Source organism: Convolutriloba macropyga, chromosome 7 (assembly GCF_964194025.1).
Source record: "Convolutriloba macropyga chromosome 7, txConMacr16.3, whole genome shotgun sequence".
Lineage (NCBI taxonomy): Eukaryota > Metazoa > Xenacoelomorpha > Acoela > Convolutidae > Convolutriloba > Convolutriloba macropyga.
In genome coordinates, this window is record NC_134474.1 from 39,209,416 (window position 1) to 39,230,965 (window position 21,550).

Sequence of the window (21,550 nt, forward strand, 5' to 3'; positions counted from 1 at the left end):
CTCAGGAACTCAGTACCCCACTCAATTTACAACAATTGCGAATAGTTGCCCGCAGCCAACAAAAAATCAGGCAAGTGTTGTTGCGGAAAACACTCAATTACAAAATCCGCAGTACACATATGCAATGCATGCTGAGCAATTTACTCAACAAAAATGTTGTTCTCCCTTCTGAACAACAGAATCCTCAACTATTTCAGCAGCTTAATAACAGTTTGTTTCCACAAAACCACAATCAGTTTCCTAATAAAACTGCTTTGCAATTTTCACCACTTCCTACTCAGAGTTACACTCAGAAACAAACGAACGAACAACCTGTGTCTCAACTTCGCTCACAACCAACAGTTTTGCCTAACAATCTGCAAATTTATCAAAGTAAAACTGCCCCTAATTTTCCAGCATCTTCAATGCCCTTCGGTGCAAATGTACCAAATTTCGTTGACTCAGAGACACAAAGCAACGCAAAACAAAACCCAATTTATCCCCAAACAATGAGCCAAGAAATTTAATTGTGAACAACTCACACGCCAGTGCATCAAATGCTAATTTCAACCCTGTTACACAATTGACAAATCTTGATTATAAACATTCTATTAAATTACCTCCACTAAAGTTGCAAAATTTTAATGGAGATCCTCTCCACTTCAATGAATGGATTAACAATTTCTACAGTATGATCCACCATAATCCATCAATCACAGATGCACACCGAATAACGTATCCACAGAATTCTGTGTCAGGAAAAGCCAAAGACTTGATACACGCGTATTCTTGCGACCCGTCGTATTACCAGACAGCCTTAAACGAGCTGATAAATCACTTCGGTGACCGAAGCATCGTGGTTATTGCCTTTATCATCCAACTAGAAAACTGGCAAGTCAATCATCAGAACAAGCAAAGTTTTATTGCTTTTTCGTCTTTTTTGAGAAGACTTGATCAGGCATTCCAATACCTTGGTTTTATAGCAGACCTTCAATCAACAACGCTATTGAAAAAAGCCAAAGAAAAGGTTCCTCACAAACTCATCCTTAAGTGGACCGAGAATTGTCTCACTGAGTTCAGCTCAGACCCATCACTTGCAGACTTCCAACGGTGGTTAGAGCTTGAAGCTCAAGTTTTTGATAAAGTTAGCCGGTAAAACCCCATGAGAAAACTATTCCACAATTCGAAAAAGTTTGGAAGCTCACATTTCAACGCTAGTACAGCTTACAGAAACTATACATCACAACCTTTAAACTCCCTTGGAACCAAAAGCATCAATTGCAACAGAGTCCGCAGCCGCAGTCAACCACTTCTTCTCCGAAGAGTTTCAACGCAAACAGATCTTACGAAAAATGCAAAAGTAATCACAGCCTTGCAGTTTGTTCTGAATACCAGCTTGGTCCTCCTAGTGAGAGATACAGCATCGTTAGCAAAAACAGTTTGTGTACAAATTGTCTTAGCAATAAACACCACAAACAGACATGTCCGTCAACTAAACGATGCCAAGTATGCAGTTGATTCCATCATACAACATTGCATGACCCAGCAAAACAAATCTAACTTCCAACAGCAGCTTTTTCAACAGAAAACGCACAAGAACATCAGCCTACTGTTTCGTCAGACAACAAGACAGCGGTTGAAAATACGATCAATAATTCTCAGACAAAAAGCCTGCAGAATAAGAATTCAAGCAGCCGCTACGGGCAATCCTTCAACGGTCAAAACCAAACCAACCCTCAAAAACGAAACCTAAATGGAAGCAGTACCAATCAGTCTTTTAGCATCAACCAGAGTCCCGATGCACCAAAAAACTGGTACGAGCAGCTTCAACTCATCCCCGTTTCATTTTTGAAAGGAAGTAAAGCCTTCGATACATATGCCTTAATTGATCCTGGTAGTCAATGTAGCTTTGTTCTGGATGCCATTTCAGAATATCTTTAGCTTCCTTGCAAATCTCAACAATCAGTTCCTCTTCAGTTCCTTAACACTGAAAATAACATGACTCTCTCTAAAAAAACGAACCAGTTACCATTACTCCTTACAAATCATCAGAGATTTCCTTTGAACTCTCTCGAGCATACAGCACACCATCGTTAAATGTCAGTGCCGCAAATTTTTTCCAATTGAATCAAGTTTGCGATGCATTTAACAACCTACGCCATATTCACTTTCCTTATATTGCCGATGGCAAAATCGGCGCCCTCCTTCGTGTTAACGCCTTTGCATTCACCTATCCCACTCATGTCATTCAAGGAAATCAACATCAACCGTTTGGTGTCAAAACTAAACTAGGTTGGACACTAGCCGATGAATACGAAAATTGTTTCACAAACAACCATCCTAAATCCTCCAATCTGCCAAACAAAGCCTTCGTCTTTCAAGTTTCAAGAAATGGAATGGACGAACCCGAGCTAGACGAACTAGTTCAACAGTTCTGGACAATTGAATCCGAAGGAACTCAACCAAACAATTATTTTTCCACCCTCAGTCAAGTCAAAAGCTTGAATGGGCGACTCGAGCGTAATCCTCAACTTCGTGATAACTATAGGAAAACGCTTCAAATTGACTTGGAAAAAACTACGTTAAACCAGTGGAGATGCAAGATCCACCGCCGGATCGAATCTGGTATCTCCCACATCACCCAGTTGAGAATCCTAACAAGCCCTGCAAGGTTCGGCGCGTCAAAAACGCCGCCTCTAAGTTCCGCGGACAATCACTAAACACCAACTTGTTTACAGGTCCTGACCTGCTCAATAGCCTACTTGGAGTCCTTATGCGCTTTCGTGCAAATCAAATTGCAGTCCTCGCGGACATCGAAGGCATGTTCATGCAAATTGCTATCAATCAAACTGACCAGTCAGCCCTTCGTTTCCTGTGGAAAAACGACAATGAAATCCAACAGTATCAGTTTACAAGACTAATTTTCTTACCTGCTCCCCATCTTGCGCAATCTATGTTTTGAATCATTGCGTTGATAAAAACGGAGATGAATATCCCGAAGCAGTCAAAACGTCAAAAGTCACTTTTATATGGATGATTACATCCAGTCCCATGATACGGTAACGAATGCCACACATACAGTTCAGCAAACGATTCACAGTCTCCAGGAAGGCGGTTTCCGCCTCAAAAAATTTGTTTCTAATGAACCCGTTGTTCTGAAAAACATACCAACACATGACATTGAAGAAAACAGTGAAATTGTCAGAGTCCTTGGGCAGAAGTGGAATCTGAAAAGCAACACCCTCATTATGAAACCGCTAAGAGACATTTCAACGGACGCAATTGAGTACACTCAGAGGAAAATCATTAGCCTTGTATGCTCGATATTTGACGGCAAACTGTCACCTTTGACAATCCGTTTCAAAATCTTTCTCCAAAAAATTTGGAAACTTAGGAAAAAATGGGATGAACCACTACCCATAAAAATAAACAGAAGACTTCAGAAAATACTATATTCATACTTCGAAATGCCTGAAGTACATCTTACCAGAACTCTAACAAGTCTCCAATACTCTGAGAGCAGTGCTGAATTACACATATTTGTTGTGCAGCCGTAGCGTACCTCCGAATAAATAACAATCATTCAGAGGTAACAGAAACTTGTTTCCTGATTGGAAAATGCAAAGTTGCACCAATAATGCAAACAAGCGTACCCAAACTTGAACTCGAAACTGCAGTAATTGGAGTTAGGCTACATTCTACAATCGTGAAAGAATCCTTTATCACAATTGACAAAACTCTATTCTGGAATGATAGTCAGGTAGTCCATAATTGGATTGCGTCTTCCAAAAAACAACCTGTATATATTGCAAACCGACTCTGAGAAATTGCAGCATCAACCAAGACAAAACAATGGAGACAGATTTCCACATTGAAAAATCCAGCCGACCATGGCACTCGTGGCCTAGATCCACGTGAAATATATCTCAAGTGGTTGCAACCTCCAGAGTTTCTGTCATCATCAGAGCAAATCAGTAACCAGCCTGTACCTTCGAAACCAGCTGTCGTAGCAACAACAGCACATACAGCTTCAAATGTTCCAGAGCCAATCATAGTCCCAGCACGTTTTTTGTCTTGGACGAAACTGCTGCTCACCTTAGCCACTGTCTTTGACTTACTGTTCAGATTAAAGAAACTTCGTGACAGCAAACAACAGTACACGACCGATGACATTGATCTATCTCGGAAGCACCTGATCAGAAGTTCTCAAGAAAACTCATTTCACACGACAGTTTCATCATTAAAAAGGGGCCTTAAGCCCCACAGTAAATGCAAACTACGGTCTTTGAACCCAATCCTCGATCAAAACGGTATACTCCGTTCATGTGGAAGACTTCAATTTGCTCCTGATGCACTTGAAATAGAAAAGTGTCCAATTATTCTGCTTGCGAAAGACACAATCACACGTTTGTACCTAGAACATGCTCATCGCATATGCATTCATCAGGGAACAGAACCCGTCAAAGCGTTTGTTCAGCAACGATACCACAAATTTGGCTTGCCAAAGTGTCTACTTAGCATAAAATTTCGCTGTTTCTTATGCAGAAGATTTAATGCAGAGAACATACAACAGATCATGGCTCCTCTTCCCGCTTTCCGTTTCCCATCAACCGCAACACAATTCCCGTTTTCCAATAGCGATGTCGACTTCTTTGGACCATTTTATATAGAGGACACAAAAGGAAATCTTGAAAAACATTATGGTTTGATTTTCACGTGCTTGATCACGAGAGCAGTCCACCTTGAAAGCTGCCCAGATCTTAACACCGGTACTTTCCTAAATGCATTTAGGCGTTTCACTTGTAGACGATGTCAGCCAGAACTGCTGTACAGTGATAATAGAAAGTCATTCATCGGAGCGTCAGAAGAGCTGAAGAAAAGTGTAAAGAGCCTTAACAACGACAAAATTTACAAAGCTCTCGCTGCTACAAACACAACTTGGAAATTCAACCCGCCCTATGGCCCCCATTTTGGCGGTGTTTGGGAGCGGTTAATACAGACAGCAAAAAGAACGCTGCTAATCATTCTAGGCTCAAAACGACTCTCACTTGACGTATTCCAAACAATACTGGTAGAGAGCGAAGCCATCTTGAATTCAAGACCTCTCACAAATGTCACTGATCTTCCAGATAACGAGATGCCTCTGACACCTAACCACTTCCTGATTAGTCGTCCATTCAACTCTCTGCCATCAGGAAAACTTGACAGCCAGATTCCAGCCAGCTTCAGGACATGGTGAAATCTGCAACAGATGATGAACCACTTCTGGAAGCGACTTGTCAAAGAATACCTACCGACACTACTCAAGAGATCAAAATGGAATGAGAACAACCAGTCGCCACTTAAAGCTAATGATGTTGTCTGGATCCCAAAAGACATCTAACAACGGCATATTAAGCTTCAAATGTTCCAGAGCATATCATAGACCCAGCACGTTTTTCGTCTTGGTCGAAAACGCTACTCACCGTAGCCACTCTCTTTAACTCACTGTTCAGAGCAAAGAAATTTCGTGACAGCGAGCAACAATACACAATTGATGACATTGATATGTCTCGAAAATATTTGATCAAATGATCTCAACAGATTTCATTTCAATTGACGATTTCTTCATTAAAGAAAGGCATCAAACCTCATTCTAAATGCAATATACATGCCAACAAAAAAATTCCCCTTTGCGAATAGTGAAGTCGACTTCTTTGGACTATTCAACATAGAAGACACAGAAAGAAACCTCGAAAAGCACTATGGTCTAATCTTTCTTTACCTGCCTGGTCACAGAGCCGTTTATCTTGAAAGCTGCCCAAACCTCAACACAGACTTTTTTCTGAAAGCTTTCCGACGTTTCACCAGTAGAAGAGGCCAAGCAGTGATGCTCTATAGTGACAAAGGAAAGTTTTTCATTGGAGCGTTAGAAGAGCTGAAGAAAAGTGTAAAGAATCTCAATTTTGACAAGATTTTTAAGTCCTTGCGGCTATTAACACGACGTGAAAATTCAACCTCCTTATGGCGCCAATTTTGGTGGTGTCTGAGAGCGCTTGATACAGACAGCGAAAAGAGCGCTGCTGATCATTCTAGGCTCAAGATGCCTTTCTCTCGACTAATAATTTTAAACAATACTGGTGGAAACTGAATCCGTTTTGAATCCACATCCACTCATAATCGTCGCCGACCTTCCAGACAACGAGATACCTCTCACACACACAACCACTTCCTAATCAGCCGTCCATTCAGCTCTCTTCCGCCAGGAGAAATTGACAACAGTTCTCCAGCCAGCTTCAAGACATGGAGAAAACTACAACAATTGATGAACAACTTCAGGAAGCGACTTGCCAAAGAGTACCTGCAAAGCCCACACAAAAGGTCAAAATTGAGTGAGAGCAACCAGTTGCCTCTAACAGTCAACGACGTTGTCTGGGCATTGAAGGATATGACTCCTCGTGGAATTTGGTCTCTTGGGCGTGTGTTGGAGGTGTACCCTGGACGACGGGATGGACAACACCGTGTGGTGAAGGTAAAAACGGCTTACGGTACGTTTGTTCGCCCCGTTTCCGCACTCACACGCGTTTTGGCTGATTAGCCACGTTTTTTTTCACGTAACGGTTTCTAGGCAACTTGGGTTACCCTCTCTCCGACGACATTGTCAAGGTTTTGCTGGCCCCCTGTGCTTTACCCACTCGTCGACGACCTCTCCAAACGTGTTGCTGGCCCCTTGTTCTTCTTGGAGCTTGTTGTGAAACAATCAAGTCAAGCGCATGAAAACTTGACTCAAGTCCTTGAACAAGTTGAAAACGGTTACCCGCAATCGGTTACCCGAAAACTGTAATCATCAAAAAAACTGTAACAAAAAACCTTTACACAATAAAATCTTTTGACTAGAGAACTTGTTCCCATATATATATATATATATATATATATATATATATATATATATATATATATATACAGAACACAGTGTTTCTTTGCCTCCTAACAGATTATTTGTTTTTGAGTAAAAATAGCACGTGAACCGAGGGGCCGTAGAAAATATAGTCCCACTAAGCCATGGGAAGGGGCCGAAACAGAAAAGATCCCGAAGACTCCATCAAAACTGTATCAACAAAAAAGGTAAGTTTAGTACTGTGGGTTGACGTTACTATTTAACCCCAACTTTAGCCGAAATCTTCTAAGATTGTACACGTTGTATTAGAAGCGGCATACAAAACTAAATGTAGCATCTTAACAGTTCGAGTCCAGGAAACATTTTACGACGTTTCCATGGATTTCGAATGCTCCCTATGGCTCCCTTGAAACCGTTGCAGGTTCAAACAAAAACATTTAGACAAGGATTGAAACAAACAGATATTAATATGGTATGAGAAGAAAAGTGAAACCGGGTTGCTGAGCAAACTGAAGTCTGCGTTTAAATATCAATATCCTGCATCTAAATATCAATCAAAATTGAGTTCAAAATTAAAAGAAAACCAAAAGACCACTATTAAACATAGCCGACTAAAAGTCGGAAAAATTGCTCTCGAACGACTAGTGGGAGCTCTAATCAATTGCAGCCTGCTTCAGTCGGGGGTGGGGGGAGGGGGGAGGGGCGAGGGGAGTCTAAATTGGTTTAAGAAGGTCAATAGTGGGCTTCAAATAACCAAATTAGAGGTTAACATATACCACTATTAAGATTTGAAGTGAAAAATGGCAGCAGTTTCGGCGCACTTTTCATTTGACTTTTAGTATTAAATTGCCGCCAATTGAGTTCAGCTGCTTGAAATTGTGATTGAGAGAGAATTTTAGAAAGGTCAAGGGCGTAAAAGTCACTCGAAAAGTCAAAACCGTCAAGCGAAAATTTTGCATAAAAAAGACACGCGTTTGCAAAAATTGTTATGAACTTCGTTCAAGAGCAATTAATCAATCAGAACTACTCATTAACCAACTATTATAGTCTGCTGTAAAAATTCAAATAACCACTTAATAGTTTTGATTCGCACCGTTGAAAGTTTTTTTAATTAAAACGACGGGTTGCAATTCTTTTGCGGGTATCAGACGATACCAGTAAAAAAACAACCAATGCGCCAAACTGCCCAAATCATACAAAAATCTTTTAATATTTCTAAAAAAATTAGAAAAAATGTTCAGTATAAGTCTGTATAAGTAAACATATATTCGTAGGTTTATGTAAGACACAGTATTTGAACTTTTGAATTAATATTTCCTCCCACGTATGGTAAAAAATTTTGAAACCAAATTCTTTTCTAAAAAGATATAAACAAATCTTTCCGTCTACTTTTGTAGAAAATGAATCAATGGTTGATGATCTTGCAATTAATTAAAGTATGATAATCTGTATTTGTTTCCTCAAAACTTTTTTTCTTGAAAAAACAGTACTTTGATTATTGAGAAAAATCAGGTTTTGCACCTCAAGCCACTCGAGAGGCCTCTCAAGACTGTACAATCAGGTCTTTATAATTTTTGCCTTTAGCACTGTGCTCGGTCAATATATACAACGTCAAATGGAAAACTTTTTACTGTTTAAGTTGATTTAAGCCTCACAATAAAAACAGTTTTAACTGGCTTTCTGATTATGATTTATCTTTCATAAGCAGATTGTTGTATTAGAATAGTGTTTTGTCGTCACTAATGATACCGATCGAATCCATTACTGATTCTCCCGGAAAAAAATGAGGCCAAACCCCCCACAGAAAAAGACAAACACCGCAATTTAGAAATATAACAACGTTTCAAGTTGACATAGTCAAGAATTATATTCCTAACTGAAGTAATCATGTTTTGACGCAAATATTTCCATCTTTTTGTACTCTTTTAGAAAACTTCTTTTAGGGGACGGCAAAGTCATTAGAGTGCCATAAACTAAGTGGTTCTACTTCTTTTCACCCCGATTTATTTAACCCCGCATATTTTAACAACACATCATTGAACCCCTCTATCATTTCACCCCTCTATCATTTAACCCCTCTATCATTTCACCTCCCTATAATTTAACCCCTCTATCATTCAACCCCTCTATCATTTCACCCCTCTATCATTTCACCCCTCTATCATTTAACTCCTCTATCATTTCACCCCTCTATCATTTCATCCCGCCAACTAGCAGTCGACATTAAAGCCATGCTTTGTCATAATTATGCGGATAAATTAATCCCACGTTTGGTTGTGATAGTTTCATATCAAGTCCCACGGGCCGCTGAGGCATAGCCATGGCCCGCGAAGCATGGCCAAAAGATTATATTGCTAATTTAATAATCCTTTTTCTATAGAAAGATTAAAATCGGGGTGAAATGATAGAGGGGTTAAAAGATAGAGGGGTTAAATGATACAGGGGTGAATAAATCGGAGTTAAATGATAAGGGGATTAAATGAATAGGGGTGTAAAAGCGGGACACCAAACTATGTACTGTTTTGTTAGAGAAAGTGATTAACTATTTATATTGGTTGTCTAATACATGTTAAAGGTACTTGAAAGTCTTATAAAATACCGAATTCCTTCCTGTAGTAGTCAATTTAGGGTTGAAAAAATGATTGGACGTCTTTTTAGTGCTCGGGCAAAACTTTTTAGACAATTACCAATATTTTTTACTATATGTCTGCAGCCTTGTTTTCGACCACATAAACAGTTGTAATAAAATTATAGTTCAAATCAAAAGGAAGGACTTTCGTGGGACTTATCATCAGACTATTTTCCAGACTCGTCCTCTTATCAGACGGTATCAGACCCAGGCGGTCTGGGGTCAGATCTGTGTGCGACCATTTTTCAGACTATCGTGCGACCGGAAAACTTTCCAGACCCTGTAATTTGGGTTGCACTAAATCCCCCACGGGTAACCCATTTGGGTGATCACAAGAAAATTGTCTGGTACCTCAACTTGGGATTGGCTCATTAAGGAATTGACCTCGAAAGCGCCAAAACCTTTGATAACAAAAGCGGTAGTAAAGAGCAAAGAGTGGACAGAAAAATTGTGTTCTCAATTTCCAGATTAACAAAAGCAATAATGTCATTTATAAACTGTTGTTTTCATTTATTTGTTTCTAACTGGCCACAAAAAGTTCTGTGAGTTCCTTCCTCCTTTCGGCCTGATCACTTGCCAGCACCCTTTTGCCTCTTTTGGGTTCGACTGGGCGCACCTTCTCCGCCATGCCGGCCAATCGGGAGAAGTAATTGCGAGCTAGGCTGTGTTTCTGTCTAATCCGGTTCAGAAACACATCTCGATAGGCCTGAAAATGATCAAATGATTAAGTGGCTTCTGCGATTCTGAATAAAATTTAAGGGGGGTGGGGGGGGGGATGAAAAGAAGTAGAACATGGAAGTTTAATCCATTTTCATCTCAGAATATATGACGAGAAGGTATTTATTTGCTGATTATACATATTTATAATTTCAATGAATGCTTGCCGCAACGAAACAGCGACGTCAGGTTGGATGATTTCTCCATATATTAACTATATTAACGCACAAAAGCACCAGTTTTGAGTATTTCGATTGAGAAACCGTATCTCTGGAACCCCAACATGGTTGGTTTTAAGTAAGTAGAATTTGCATGTCAAATCGTAATCCCATGCTGCTGTTTGGACACTGCGGAGAGAATTTTTGGGAGCACTACGAAATTTGGGTCTTTCCCTATACCCCCCCCCCCCCCCCCAGCTTAGTGGTCCCCCCCCCCCCCACCACCAATCATGGTAAATATACCACAATGAGGGTTATAATTTCATGGGGCCTATAATGGGAAAAATCCCAAATTTTTGGGTATCTTTTTTGATCCATGTTTTTGGTCGCTAGTCCAGCTTAAAAAATGAAGATAAATTGTTGATCAATAAAAGTGACAGACCTGGTCGAGGTTCTCAATTCTCTCGTGAGCCTGGGCCTCTTCCTTTGTGAGCAAGATGCAGTTCCAGGGACTCCACTCGTAGTACTTGTTCCATCTTACAAGAGTCAGGTCATACAAGTCATCAAACTGGGAGAGGGCACTTTGGCCACCCCAGATGTTCTCTACTAGGTATTGCAGGTCCTGCTCCTGAAATCAGATCGACCACTTTTTATCTCCTTGGTCCCTCTAGTGCGTCAAATTCTTTTTGTCACAGTAAAATGCAGACTAGCTTCTATTTATGCACATGAACATTATCATCTTCAAAAACAGTTCCTTGAAAATGTCTTTTTGTAGTCTTCAAAATTTCCAAGTAATTTAAAGCACTGAACTTGTTAAGAAATCAAAAATAAACAAATAGCTCTCATCGTGCTTTCAAAAAATTTGGATAAATTGCTTCAATTAAATCGAACAATCTTTTTGCTGGATATTAAAACTTTATCTAATCTTGATGAAGTTCAATTTTGTCACAATCAGAAATTCTGTCAATTTTCTGGACTATTTAGACAGTTGGTCGAATTTCGCTCTCCATTTTTGGCAATCACAATTGCTGTTCGATAGGTATCAACTACATGTCTCGTGAAAATGCAACTATTTTTAGCGTATCAAATTGGCAAGCAGTAAAAGAACAAAAACTTTTGATCCTTTTTTTCCTGTTCAAACGCGAGTGGAATCTATCTTTGAACTTTGAAATGTTTCACATTTTTCATGCCTAGCGCAAATTAAGCGCAAATCATGCTGTACGCAAAATTTTGAACCTGCGATAAATTTTATCGTTTTAGATTTTGTCCAGTGCCACATCGGTCACATACAAATGTCTCAAAACGGCCGGGAGTCACTTTTGGCCGGGAGTCAATTTTTTTATTAACCAGAATTCAAAGTTGAACAACAGAAAAAGAAATGTGTGAAATAACAGGAAATTCAAGTTATAACTCTTGGTGATCACCTTTTCACTTTAATTCCAATATACAAGGCATGTAAAATTCTCCTTTATCGGAAGTTCTAACGGTGCAGTAGTGAATTTAACTTCAACGCGGCCGCCGAATAGATGGTTAATCGGTACACTGACAGCTAGAGCGCACCCTCACTTTTTGATGATAATTTTATTGATCAATAAATCAAACAGTTCTGCTTTTCTTCTAAGTACATTATTCCAAATTCCCCTTTTTCTCATAAAAAAAAATACGGGTCTGGGAAATGAAACACGGGTCTAAGAAAAACGTCATGGTCATGCTACGGCATAAATATGACCCCCAAGGCATGGTGAAATGCTCTAAATGCGCAACTCTTTAACAGTCATGTGGGAGTTTTATTTCCGTTGGGGTATTTTTATTTGAGGGTTTTGTTCCTATCTCAAATTTAGTGTCAATATACTGTATCAACACGATGAGAGTTTATAAGACAAGACATTTAGAAAGGTGGATCGATCTTGAGTTACTTTCACTATTGGCTCAGAATCTTTGATTGTATATACACACACTGAATTAGAAAGTATTTCAGAAAAACACGCGCAAGCAATTCGCAAAAGTTTTTCAAATTAGTGTGATTAATTAATATGCGCTTCCTGTATTTTCATCGTACATAGAAATCATCATATATTTTAATTTTATTGATGCGTGAACATGCTTCTTTAATTATGGAAATTTTTAATGATCATGATTGATTTGTTTGTATACAAAATCATCAATTTTTTTTAACGGCAAACATGTGTTCAATAGTTTGGCAAACAGTTCATAAAATCAACGAAGTTGTCCCACTAAAAGATTATTAAATTGTTTCACTGCAAATTGAAATTTTAATCTTTTTTCAGGTATACAGAACAGATTAAAGCAAATACAAACAAACAACTATGTTTGGCATTCAAGAATCTCACCACCTAATTGGAAAAAAGGAAAAGCGAGGAATGTTTTATTTGAATACTAGTCGGATAACATTTAAACGTAAACTTGTAGCAGCCCATTTAAGGTCATTTTTGAGACCTTTCAATGTTTTTGCTGGACTTTAAAAAGTGAGACAAACAGTTGTCTCTATATACCTGATTATCTCTTTGAGAAAACTGATCATACCAATTTATCTGTTGCGCATATCATAACCTGCTTTCAATTTATATCACCAATAATTATAACCAAAAAATTCAGAAATATATCTAAAAGAAAGTACAGTCCGTTGAATAGAGAGATCGAAATTTGTATAATTTTGTCTGAATTCAATTCAGAGCAAAAAAGATGGAAAATTCGGCGTTTTGACCTGATAAATCCGGTTAGATACCAATGGTTTTTCAGGACAAAAATACAAAACATAACCGACTAACGTCGGGCGAATTGCTCTGAAACAACCGGCGAGCGGTAGGCTTCGTCAGTAGCTAGCCACAGTTTAGTGGGGCTAGCTTTAGATTAAATGAAAGCCGAATGGTGAGCGCAGCAGGGGTGAACCGCAGCGGGGGTGCAAAAGTGGATTGGGGGGACGGATGTGGGGTCGGTGGGTGAGTGGGGGTGTAGGATCAATTTCTAAGAACCGCCCTTCACACATTAAATATAAGTCTCCAAAACAGAAAACAGTTTACGTTAATCGCATACTTGAAGACTAGTAGGTTGACCGCCTCTAAGAGAATTTTATGCAAACTGTGTGCTCCTCTTTATCCCGTTTCTGAAGACGAGAGTCAAATGAGTCAGACGGGAAGTGAAAAATTGTATAAAAGAGAGAAACAGGATTAATATATTTGCTACAAATTGCTTATGAGAGAAATTAACAATGATTTCATAAAAAGTGATTAATAATTCATTTACGATAAAAAACATTTTTCCTACAACTCATTGTTAATGAGGATCGGAGATGATGACATTACGCCACTTATCAGCAGCTTAAGTGCTGCATCAAAAAAAAGAGTGAGAGAAAAGTAAAAACGTGGACGAGAAAGAGAAGGAAAGAAACCCTAATCTACAGAGAGAGAAAGATAGATAGGAACACTTTCCATGATGGGATTCGACTCTGCAACTTCTAGTTTTCTAGCCTTGTTAAAGAATAAATCATATAGAAAACAACTGAAAAAAACTAAAAAGAAAGGTTTTCACCTTCGCAGTAAAAAAAAGTTCAAATCCAATTTTTGTCTCAATAGTTCTGTCAAAAAACCCATCTCCAAGACTTAAAAAGTTTCGTTGGCCAGTAATGGTCGTTAAAATAAGAAAGGACAAAAAAATATTGAAAATTTTGAAACAATTGCAAAATTTGAAAAGAGCTTTCTAAATTCAAGATATTAATTTCTGAAAATTCATTTCATTGTCTCAAGGGACAATCCAGTTTCACTGTTTCAAGCCTGAAACAATTTCACTGGCTCATACATTCGGAACATAAAAATTTTCCGAAAATTTGAAGAATTTTTGGTTTTACACGAAAACTACTAAAACGGGAACATAAATCATATTTATCACCATTCCATTAACTCTAGAAACTATGCAGCAGCTTTTTTTATCAAACCATGGAGGCGGTTCCAGGAACCCCGGTGCCAGAAAAATTCAAAAACATGAAAAGAATTGTAATTATTTTAAAAGACTGCTTAAATTTGCGATACTAAAATCTTCAAAATCAATCCATTACATCGATAAATTATGCAGTAACATATTATCAGGAAGTTACTAGAGGAAATTACGTGGCTATCGAGGCTAGAGAAACCTTAAAAACAACAAAAAATTTCAAAAAACTTAAAAAATTTGCAATTTTATATTAAAAAATTGCTAAAACTTCTGCTACTAAACAGTTGAAAATTGATCTATGATTAACACAAACCCTCCAGTAACCTATAATCAAACTGTAAAGGAGGTGTTCTAACCTTTGAGGTTCAAAAACCTGAATAATGACAATAATTGTCAAAAAACTGAAAACACTGGCGAAAACTGTCAAAAAAGATGCTAAAATTCGTGATGCTAAAAAATTTTTGCAAGATTTTCGATTACATCTAGAAATCATGCCATAACTTTTTTTAAAACCCTTGAGGAAATTTCTTGGCTCCTCTGATTGAGAAACCTTAAAAACGACAAAATTTTCAAAAAAAATTGAAAGAAAGCAAATTTTATCCAAAAATGCTAAAATTTGTGATATTAAAAAGTTGAAAAACTGTTCGATGGCCAATAAAATTTGTCAGCAATTTTTTATCAAATATTCTAGGAGGGGTCATGGCCCAATGTTCTGGAAAAACCTGAATGAGGAAAAATAAATGTCAAAAAATGGGAAACAAAATTGCAAGTTTTGTCAAAAAAGTTGCTGAAATTTGTGATGTAAAAATGTTGAAAACATTGCATTACCACAAAAAACTATGCAATAACTTATTATTAAAACCTAGAGGAGGTTTCCTGGGCTAATAAAGCTTGTGGGCTAATAAAAAATTGTGCAAAGTACAAATTTGCTTGGTTTGAGCGAGCGGTTGTTCGTCAGTAGCTAGAAACGGGGGGGGGGGGGGGGGGCGCCGAGTGCTGATGGGGAGGGGGGATGGGGTGGTGGGGCAACAGTGGAGTGGAGGTTAACAGCGCACAGGGGGGTGGGGGCGAAAGTGGGGGGTCAACAGTGGAGGGGATAGCGGGTCGGGTGTGGGGGTGCAACCTCTAGGAACTGCCTTTCACATCATATGTATGAGACTAGTGAGCTGAAAGGCTCTAAGAGAACTTATTGCCCGCTGGGTGCTACCTCTTTATCCCGTTTTTGAGGACGAAAAGTCAAAATCATCAGACGAAAAATCGCTCAAGCGGAAAATTGCATAAAACGACCGACAAGACTAATATAAATGCTACAAACTTCATTTGAGAGCAATTAAAAGAGTGAGAAAGAATTCAGTGCAACATAAAATTTTACCATCTTACAACTGATCATTATGTTATGTCGTTTGAAAAAGCAGACAGGACTTGCTCTATTTCAATTGAAATGGAATTGCTTGATATCAGTGAAATGCAAAAAAAGAAATTTTATGTTGACCAGTTGTAAAACTTGAGCTGAACCATAAGAACCAAACCCATAATTTTGATAGCGAGAATGCTCTCTAATTGAAGATCTGTACTTTTTCCCCGATGGCAAAGTTCAAATTTTGTCGCGCGTTTTCTCGTGCCATTGTACGGTATCGTAAAATTATATCAAGATTTCTTCATAAGGTTGCACATTACAACTAACAAAATTGAGCTACTGACTTTCAATAGTGTGAATCGAAGAAAACACAAATGAATCGAAAAATATGGTATTCATATTTAACTGCTTTATTCCACTACAAATTTCGATTTATAAGAAACCATATGACAAAATTTGTTACATGACAAACTAAGGGTTTCGATGTGAAATCGTAAGCAGGAGAAAATTTTGTGCATAGGAGAAACAAGACAAATCAATTTAAATTTGAATTTTGTCTTGTGTTTTTCCTAAGCAGAAATTTGAGTTGCTTACCTTACAACAAATACACCACATTTTTGCATCAAAACACCACATTTTCATGCCTATTTTTAGTCAATTTTTGTCATATGTTTGCTTATAAATTGAAATATGTAGTAGTATAACGTAGTTAAATGGGTATAGAAGACTGTTCTGATCCATTTACGTTTTCCCCGGTAAAGTTTTTATTTGTCGATAAATTTTTGTTTCGGTTCTTTTTTTGCATATAAACATCTACTTCCTGCTTATTTCAAATCCAGTTATTGAAAATGCCTTCCCTTTTATGTTGGGAAGCTAAAATTTATATAAAATCTTGCTTGCTGAAAACAAAACTACTTCAATTTGATTTGTTCGGAAAAATACTTCCTCCTAAATCAGGAACGCGCAGCTCTTCAAATCCGAAAGGTACTAACTCTAACGAGGAAAAATAATACTCAATTAATCAATATAGTGCCCACAGTTATAGCAAATATATTGATTCAGAAATTCATCAACTCTTCAATTTTGAAAATGATGGCACCTAAACATTTTTTCCACGCCAATAAAAAAAATCTGTACTCATAAATCATTTTATTTCAAATTAGGCACATTGACCCAAAGAGTCAGAAGAGGCAGCAAAAATTGTTATTCATTAATAGGAGTCAAGTGGGATCTGCTTGCAAGCGAATAATGTCATTCTGATTTGGTTGTCTGCAAATTTAAATTTTATCAAAATAATGCGTATTCTCGTGTACGAATGAGATCGCATCTTCACGGCGTTATCAGCGACTCCACAAATATTTAAAATTCTTGCAATACCTCTTGCGGAAAGTAAAAGTTTTTGGCCGCAAAGAATTCATTGCCATGAAAATTGAATGCGTTTCACAATTCCAATTGAGAAAAACTCATCATCAGTATATGATAGCTCAGAAATTTCGGCCATGGAAAAAATTATCACGATTACACAAGCTTCTTTCTGCTTTTATGTTTTGCCTTGCAATATTAATTTGTCTTGTCTTCCTGGCAAACAGCAGTTATTCTGTAATCCTGATGCTTTTAATCATTTATCTAACTATAATTATTCTCTGTACAACCTTAATTAAATTAATCAGTCTTTGTGCATTTTTTTCAATGTTTTAGCTGTTGGTTTTTTTATCATACATCTCATTTTATACGATGTCAATGGTAGACTGATGAAAATTAGACTGATTATCAGACAGATTAGAAGACTAGCAGTCTAAACTGCTCGTTCAGTTGTATAAAAAACGCGTTGAATTGTTTTTTAATTCGGTTCATGTATACAACGCAATATACAACGGAGTAAAATCAGTTCTGGAGACCTTTTCGTTTTTAGATTTGACTGGTTTTTCTTATTGCACATATTAACGATTATAGAGATAACCGAAGCATAAAATGGTCTTTTCAAGAGCAGCATAAAACAGCCTCTAGCTGGGATGACATGATAAAATTATTGCATTTTAAGAAACCCCACGAGATTATCGGAATCGGTATTCTTGCAAGTTTTATATTAGTCATACTAATGACGTACACCGACGGCAGATTCGATCGCACAAATTTTTACCCGTGCCTGTGCTTGTTATTATGATTAATTACAGTCTTCTCTGGAAGACAATCTAATCGAAATTTCTGACATTCTTCGTTGTTGTTTACCGAGAAGCATGACAATAGCTATCAGCAAAAATTAAAATCCATCAATTTTCAACAGTAGAGCAAATAAAAACAAATTTGTTTTTTGTTCTTCTGAAGTTTTGTTTGTGGCATTTAACGAAAAAGAACTTGGTCGTTCAAGCATAAATACATAGTCTGGAAATATAGAAAAACGCACGAAACACGACTTGAACACACGAAAATCTGGAGAACACGCGAAGATCTGAACATAAGTATTTTCCGTCTTATACGTTCTGGACATAGACACTTTCCGTCTGGCATCTCAGCGTGGATTGTACTGAGATGAGGAGCAAAGAGCATACCTGTAGTAGGAGTGCAATTCTGGACCCGTCTGCCATCTTCTCTTCGCTCAGTCTGAGCTGTCTCAACATGTACACATAGTGACTGTAGTCCTGTCTAGTCCTGGCATCGTTGTCCACTTTCCTACAGTTCCTACACTTCCCTGTAATAACAAGTCATATGTCCAGGAGTGATTGACTTGATAACCAAAACAAACGAAACGACAAATTTTAGCAATGTTCATGAACATTATCATTTTTTCTATTTTTAATCCGATTTTACCACATTAAGGATCAGAATTTAGCTCGTTTATGACCAGAATTGTCGAGAGTTTATCCAGCGACCTCCTCCGTGTAACAAAAATGCACTCTATCCTTCCCAGCCCCGTGAGTTTTCAAGTGTCTGATTATTAATTTAGGCTCCGACTAGAGAAAAGAACTTCCTCCCCCAAAACACCATGCTCGACCATTAATTGGAATAAACATATCTGGTCCAACTTTTTTTCCAGCTGCCTCAGTTCGGGCTCGAACTAAAATTTAGTTCTCAAGTTGACTATTTGGGTGGTTTTTCTCCTTATGTTAAATTTACAAATTGATTGGAAAAACTTTTAGCATATTTGTTCAATTCGATTTATTCGTTCATTCGGAACTACTCTTCATACTCATAGAGAGAGCATACAAATTTATATAGCGTAAAATAAAAAAAATGACGCGTTGATGTCAAAGTGTCAGAAGTAATTAAAATTAAAGTTGGAATCAAATTAAAGATAAGGGTGCAAAAGTTTGAAATCTGTTACAACCTGGCGATGCACTGTTAGACGAGAGAGGGAACTCAGTACTGGGCAAGTAAAGTCCACAGCTGGGGCAATGGTACACCCCCTTTCTCAAAGTCGAGGGATCCTGGGGCACTTTGATGAGTCGGGCGGCTTCGGGGTTGAATGCGGGTGTCTTGCAGTACTGGAGGAAGAGAGTTGAGATACGTTTGCGGAGTCCCTCGAGGTTGTCTTCTTTCACTCCCCGCATCAACAAATCTGCTTCTCTGTCAATTAGGTCAACAATCTCTTGTGACAATTTGCAGTCATGCTCCTTAAATGATTCAATTCTTAGTTTATGACCTGAGAAAATGTATATCGGACAGGTTGAAATGGCAGATAAATAAATGATCATCAATGGCCGATTCAAAATTGTTTCTCATTGCGTAGATTAGTTAAGCTGCAATACTGAAAAAGAAATTATGTTCATAGCAAACACCAAAATAGATTAACGTCCTGAGACGACCAATGATTTAAATAATGACTCGTTGCGTCTAATAGCATTGGCAACAAATTTAACCTTGACAGTGTGTTTGAGAGTGAGTAGGATGTCTAGTCTCTCGTCCTGTGTGAGGTACTTCATGTTGATGCTGTTGTAGATGTCCTTCAGCTGAAGAGCTCTCAAAGTGTATGGAGTGTCCATCTCTGTCATCTTCCCATCTGTACCACGCCACTTTTTGGGAGCAGAGGCCTGAAAGAAATTGACCTATTATAAAACCTTTGAAGTGCATGTGCATTTGCTAAGAAGTGGATTCAAAATCTAACTAAGTTGAGTCTGATCAGAGGCCTTTTTGGTCTAGGACGGTGTGATAAGAGGCTATATCGGTCTGGGATGGTGTGATCACAAATTGTCCGTAAAAGACCTCAAGCTGGGCACGCGGGTCAATCATTGTCTGATCAATGTGTCAAAACTTGCCAAAATACTGAATGTTTTATATGATCCTCCGGTTTATTATATAATTTCACGAATAAATTCGGGCATAAATTAGCGAGCGGGTGTGGTTTTTACAAAATTATTCTGGAATTTTTTATGATGTACGAAAAGAAGTTTGATCAAAATTTATAATCGTGTACAATCTGAAAATCAGTTGCAGTTCCTCTAAGATAATTAATTCCTCTAAGATATTAGTTCTATTTTTCCTATTTTATTGCATAAGATATTATCCAATATGTAGAAAATTGTGGAAATTTATAAACAATTTATAAGACAGTGGCCTAATGGCATAAAATAGGGAAAATTCTACTAAAATTACATACACTATATTTAAAAATTATTTATAGTGCTGATAAGAAAAATTTGTCGGAAATTCTTGTATTTTTCAAAATATAAAGTCATTACACAATAGAAACTGAAGGAAATTAGAATTTAATGCCAATATCAACAATTTACAGTATTGGAATATCAACTTGAACATTTTAGAGCCCCACTAGCACTGTGAGGCTAATATTATGAGCCAAATCTTCTCATGTTTCTAAGTTAAACAATACCAGCGCATTCATACGCAAAGAAATGGAAATTAGGTAGCTGGATAAACAGTAATAATTAAAACTGATGTTATTGAGGGCAAAAATTTTGTTCTACAGTCGCCAGTTTTATCCAATTCATGATTTGAGTGTTTTTTAATATCGTGTCAATTCATAAAAAATTTCCAGCGAAGATGTTGCCTCGTCTTACTTCATTTTTTTGCAAGAAAAATTTTTTTAGAAAACTTGGACCAATAAAATCTTGGCAGAGGAGGAGGAGGGTCGTCAAATTCTACGAAGCGCTGTTCACACCATAAATGCTGTCTCCATAAGGGTTTCGGTGAATTGCATACGTTGAGTCTGGTACGCCGAAAAGCTCGAAAAAACTTAATTTCCTCCAGGCGCTACCTGTTAGTCTTGTTTTTGAGGAGAAAAAGCCAAATAGGCCAGAAGAAAAATTGCTGGAAATTTACGAGAAATTGACTAATCAGATTCATTCGCGGTAATAGTACGATTAGCTCTCTAAATAATCAGTTAAAAGTTTTTCCAAGTATATTCACTCACACTTTATCCAAAAATTGATCATCAACAAAAGATCTTTGGAGAAGCACTCTGTAAATGTATGTGCGGCTATGTTTTCCAAACGTTTAGTCGTAATTGATCTCGGTATTTTATGGAACGTCTGGGCTCAAATTTTCTGCCTCAAGTGCTTGGATAGTTCTATTTAAGACCTATAGAAGCAATTTAAAATCAAGAATTAAGTGTTTAATTAAGTGTTTACCAGTTTTTATATATCTCTGATAGGTTGATTTTTAACTATGGTTACAAAAATGAGGATGTTTTGTCGTTCTTACAAGACATTTGAGAACGGTTCAGTGGCAGAATATCGATTTCTCCGTTGTTAATGACTTTATTATTATATTTTGTGACTGAGTCCGCTTACTTGTGAATTTTATTGATTACAGAAAACAACTTATTATTTTGCATGAGCACATCCGAACGTCATAAAACTTACTTCTTTCTTATTAGTAATCAGTTTATTGAACAAATTGAACATTAGAGCCTTGGGTTTTTTTGGTATTTG

At 37.6% G+C, this 21,550-nt stretch overlaps 2 protein-coding genes across 3 annotated transcripts in view; both read right to left on the reverse strand.

Annotated features, from left to right (window-relative positions):
- LOC142342273 (protein Dr1-like) overlaps positions 1-21,550 on the reverse strand; it is a 514,279-nt gene that overhangs the window by 205,416 nt on the left and 287,313 nt on the right. The window lies entirely within an intron of this gene.
- Positions 9,922-21,550, reverse strand: part of LOC142342852 (IQ motif and ubiquitin-like domain-containing protein) — a 27,072-nt gene continuing 15,443 nt past the window's right edge. Inside the window, exons 8-12 of the mRNA XM_075394478.1 lie at positions 19,523-19,693; positions 18,991-19,276; positions 18,215-18,354; positions 10,803-10,988; positions 9,922-10,191 (exon numbers count right to left, since the gene is read on the reverse strand). Of these exons, the coding sequence (XP_075250593.1) occupies positions 10,006-10,191; positions 10,803-10,988; positions 18,215-18,354; positions 18,991-19,276; positions 19,523-19,693 (969 nt within the window). The 3' untranslated portion in view covers positions 9,922-10,005. The remainder of the gene's footprint in view (positions 10,192-10,802; positions 10,989-18,214; positions 18,355-18,990; positions 19,277-19,522; positions 19,694-21,550) is intronic.